The sequence below is a fragment of the Salvia hispanica genome, chromosome 2 (assembly GCF_029641045.1).
Source record: "Salvia hispanica isolate PSC_SH4W2 chromosome 2, Shi_PSC_v1, whole genome shotgun sequence".
Classification (NCBI taxonomy): Eukaryota; Viridiplantae; Streptophyta; class Magnoliopsida; order Lamiales; family Lamiaceae; genus Salvia; species Salvia hispanica.
In genome coordinates, this window is record NC_142693.1 from 37,819,526 (window position 1) to 37,824,516 (window position 4,991).

The 4,991-nt window shown below is 31.7% G+C and overlaps 1 protein-coding gene across 1 annotated transcript; it reads left to right on the plus strand.

Annotated features, from left to right (window-relative positions):
• The first annotated feature begins 3,858 nt into the window (after positions 1 to 3,858).
• LOC125185510 (kirola-like) lies at positions 3,859 to 4,701 on the plus strand. The gene is made up of 2 exons (XM_089066179.1): positions 3,859 to 4,072; positions 4,322 to 4,701. The coding sequence occupies exons 1-2, from the start codon at positions 3,886 to 3,888 to the stop codon at positions 4,591 to 4,593; spliced, it is 459 nt and encodes a 152-aa protein (XP_088922305.1). The 5' UTR covers positions 3,859 to 3,885; the 3' UTR covers positions 4,594 to 4,701.
• Positions 4,702 to 4,991: the final 290 nt, after the last annotated feature.

The window sequence follows — 4,991 nt, forward strand, 5'->3', positions numbered from 1 at the left end:
GAGTCGTTAATAACTTTCGGGAATATAGTGGCTAGCCAACGAGCCACTGGGTTCGCATACCTTGCAAACCCAGCAAGTCGTTAAATCCTGACGGCCAGTCCAATAACTCTCCAGCAAATCGCAAATTGCAGACTCCTAATGGGATTCCGTATAATTTTTCTAAATCCAATTTTCCACAAATGTCAACAAAAAACCGAATTTTGATGTTCCCAAGATCGTAACCAACGAACATAACAGCCAGAAACAACATCAAAACCAAAAATAATGGTCAAAACATAATACTTTATTTCTGCAGAGAATAACATGAGTTTATAACTTCATGTTCAAAACACAATATAGAGCAATAACCAAAACTAGATTTTAAATGATATCATCAAGATGATATTGTTGTAAACATTCAATCTCATGTGGATGATATCATTTAAAGTCTAGTTTTGGTTATTGCTCTATATTGTGTTTTGAACATGAAGTTATAAACTCATGTTATTCTCTACAGAAATAAAGTACTCCCTCCGTCTCATGTTACTTGCACTTTTACTTTTCGGCACGTCACAAACTCCTTACATTATTTATAGTTTAAATTAGAATTCATGCATATAATTAATATGTTAGTTTAAGTTAAGAGGTCCTTTATTAAGTGACGTCTCATTACACTTAAAATTCTAATTTAATTACACAAAAAACTCAATCTCACATTTACGGCCTAAAATGAAAAGTGCGAGTAGCATGGGACGGAGGGAGTATTATGTTTTGTCCATTATTTTTGGTTTGATCTCAGTTTGGGAGGACTAGTTGGAAATAGGCATGTATGATCACCTTGCATGAAATTTCCATGCTACATTCCATAATTGATCTGTTGTTGATTATGTTTGCATATGTGATTACTGATGGGCTTAATTATGAAAAAATATGGTGACTGACTCTTTAGTCCTATGCCGATATGGTTGATAATAAGATTGTTCGGGAATACACTATATGATAACATATTTGAACACTCATTCAGTTTGTACACATTTATTTGGTATCATGTGTTGCCCAGGTGGGATATTGTTAGCAATTTGGCTTCTACATGACTAATTTAATGTGTATGACTATCTTTCAGTTGCCCAATTAAAGTGATCTATTAAAGATTAAAGTTTGTGCTAAAGTGTATTTATTTGTTATGGAAATAAGTGTAGATACCATATGAGATTTTCTATTTGATGAAGGACCGAATAGAAAATATAGGGGTTTATATTTAATATAAATATGAGTTAGGGTTATGGTGCCCAGGCGTCAGAAGAACATTCGATATCTCTGTATTCTCTCGACAGACTATTGCAAAAAATGTCTCTGATCGTTTGGAAGATCCATAGCCGCTACAAAGCAATTCCATCGTTCAATTCGTTATGGATCAAGGTACGCTTCCGCTCTATAGTTTATGCTCCTTCTCCGTTGTTCTCGGTTAATCATCATAGAGTGGCTCTGACACTACTTGTTGGAATAATTGTGTGAACAATTACATAAAGCTCTCTATGAGTTATATAGAAAGAAATATTAAAATTCTTGTATAAGTAATTTACTCCAGCTTACCGTAAATGATGGTGTCAAATTGTTTTAAACAAATAAAATAATTTTTTGCCAAATTTATCAGGAATGGATCTAGAGAATGTTATTCATGTTAAATATGTTTATAAGGCAAAACAAGTATAAATGGCCAAGAAAAAAAAAATTTGTTGAATGATAAAAATTAAACATAATTTATAGAAGCGAGAGAAAGAAAATAAAAGAATAAGAGAAAAACAATGGACATATATGGCCTTAAATACAAAAAAATTGAAAAGGGTAGAAATATCCATAAAATGGCGAAAGGATAAAAACCGTCCTTACCTCTAAGTACTAAAAGTTTCGTAAAAAAAATTCTGATTTGTTCTACGACCTTTGAAATTGAAATTTAAATCACAAAGTATTGGTTTTGCATAATTATCTCATCCATGTACACTATATCATTTTCTTAATGATGTTCAAAATGACGTGTTTTATTTTAATATAATATACTTTCCCGGTTCCTGAAAATTTGTCACCTATTTCCTTTTTCGTCCGTTCCTAAAATTTGTCACCTTTCACTTTTACCATTTTTGGTAGTGGACTCTGCATTCCAATAACTCGTTTTCATTCACATTTTAAAAACTTTTTCAACCCACTTTCTATTACATTTCTTAAAACCCGTGTCGAGTCAAATGGTGCCAAATTTGAAGGGACGAAGGGAGTACAAACTTAATTTTTGTAATATCTAAAATTTTTTTACTCTTTAATTAAATTGTAGTATATAGATATAGGGGGTGTATTATGGTCCTCACAGCTCTTTAGTATTGAACACAACACAAATCACAGTTCTTGGATCCTTGGATTCGATGGTTGTGGTAATCTACATTTTTATACTAAGATACTACATTATTAAACTAATAATCTACATTATTAGACTAAAACAATACATTATTTAACTAAAATAGTACATTACTAGCTAAGTTACATTATTAGATGACACGTGACATTAATCTAACCGTTAGATCACAAAATTTAATGGACTACAAGTGTTTTTTTTTTTTAACAATATTTACTATATGAATATAAATACATCCCTATGCACATATAACTTATTATTGATAGAATTGAGTTTGAAAAGCTAGCGATTAAACGTTTTTCTCGTCATTTTTTGACGATAAACTTTATGAAGATGTGACGTAATTCGATATTCATTTTGATATACATAAAATTAATTGTTTAAGCTTGCGATTTACTCCCTCTGTCCCAAGGTAGTTGAATCATATTCATTTTTTGTTTGTTTCAAGGTAGTTAAGTCATTTTCTTTTTTGGCAAAACTCTATCTTCTTTCATACTCTACTCTCTCTTCTTCTCTCCTCCTTAACCTTTAACACCTCAATTTCTTAATTCTTGTGCCTAAAAGAAATGTCTCAACTATAACAGAGGGAGTATTAGTTTTTGAAAATTATACCCCGCGGTTCCCATAAAAATAGACCAATTTTGCTATTTTGGTTCGTCTAATAATAAAAATAGACACTTCAATTTATGGTACTCCCTCCGTCTCACTCAAGGTGTCCACCTTTCATTTTTAGCTTGTCCTATTCAAGATGTTCACTTTCTGCATTTGAAAATTAATCACTCTCCTCATTAAAATATTCAACTACCTTTTTCTCTCTAATCACTCCACCTAACAACTCCTTCTAAAATACAATGTGGACATCTTGAGTGGGACGAAGAAAGTAAGTTTTTTTTCTCTAAAATGAGATGGGTCATATGCTCCACTGACCAAAAATTAGTTTTGTTTTCTATTTATGTTCATCTACCAAAATTAGTCCTATACTAAAAAAAAAAATAGTTACTGCCAATTATTACTCCCTATGTCCCAAGGAAGATGACCCATTCCTTGCGCGGCACGAGATTTTATGCAATTTTATTTTGTGTGTTAAGTAGAGAGAGTAAAGTGAGAGAAAGAGAATAAAATATAGATAAATGTGTTTTTATTTTTAGTAATGAGTCATCTTGGTTGGGACAAACAAAAAAAGAAAGTGAGTCATCTTCAGTAGAATGAATGGAATACTTGTATATTTATCTCTTCTATTTTATCTATATTTCCTTTTTTATTTCTTTTACTCTCCTCGTTTAAAATAAACTTTACAAAGGACCCCATAAGCTTTATAGAGTCCGATTACAAAAAATAATATTTTAATATAGATAATAAAAGGAAAAACATTTAGAAACTTAGACTAAAATATTACAATTGGGATAATCACGTGAGCCTCGCCTATATAAAGGGAAGATTGTGAAGAATATCTGTGTAGCCTTCGATCTCTTAATATATTCATACTATATTTTTACCTTGAGATGGGATTACATGGGAAATTGGTTGCAGCAATAGAATTCAAAGCCGGTGGAGATGTATTCCACGAATTTGCAAAGCACAGGCCACATCAGATGTCCACAATTAGCCCTGAAATAGTAAAAGGATGCTATCTTCACGAGGGTGAATTTGGTCATGTTGGTTCTATAATTTTCTGGGATTATATCCTTGGTATGTATTCATGTGTCTCTTCCACATCATCTTTATAATTAGATATTACTACAATTCATGTAGTACGTCTTTTTCTTTGATTATAAAGTGCATACTTAAATTTCAGATAAATTGACCTAATTTTTTTAGTATTTTTAGTCCCATGTCAACTTATAAGTAAAGGAGCTATAAAAAGATAAAATTATTTGACCCTAATGAATACTAATAGGAGTACTAAATAAAAATAAAAACATTGTGTGCAATATGCAGATGGAAAAGTGAAGAAAGAAAAGCAAGTGATACAGTTAATTGATGAAGAGAAAAAACTGATCCAATTTAAGGTCATTGAAGGAGACTTATTGGAGCTTTACAAAGATTTCATTATTACATTTCACATAGAGACAAATGATGGCATTGATTTGGTGACAAGCACCTTAGAATACGAGATGCTTAATGAAGATGTGGAGCATCCCATTTCAAATCTCACATTGATCATTGACATCATCAAAGCTATTGAGACTCACCACCTTGCTCAACCTTGAATCTACTATGTCATACTCCCTCTGTCCCATTAGAAATGAAACGTTTTCCTTTTTAATCTGTCCCATTAAAAATGAAACATTCTAAAAGTGGAAACAATACTCTCTCTATTTTTTCGTCTCTCTTACTTTACTATTTCTTCATTAACTCACAAAACAACACTACATAAAATCCTGTGCCGAAAAGCAAATGTTGCATATTTAATGGAACGAATAGAGTATTTTAAATTATGATGGTTTGCTTGTGCATCGTTGTACTCAATAAGAGTGTTTCTACTCATTGTGCCTGATTGTGTGTGAGAGAAACCTGTGGCGTATCCAGGATTTTTGATACAGGGGTGTGAAAAGTTTCAAATTTTAGCTAATCCTTTTAGTTCTATTTGTTTTGTTTTCACAATTGT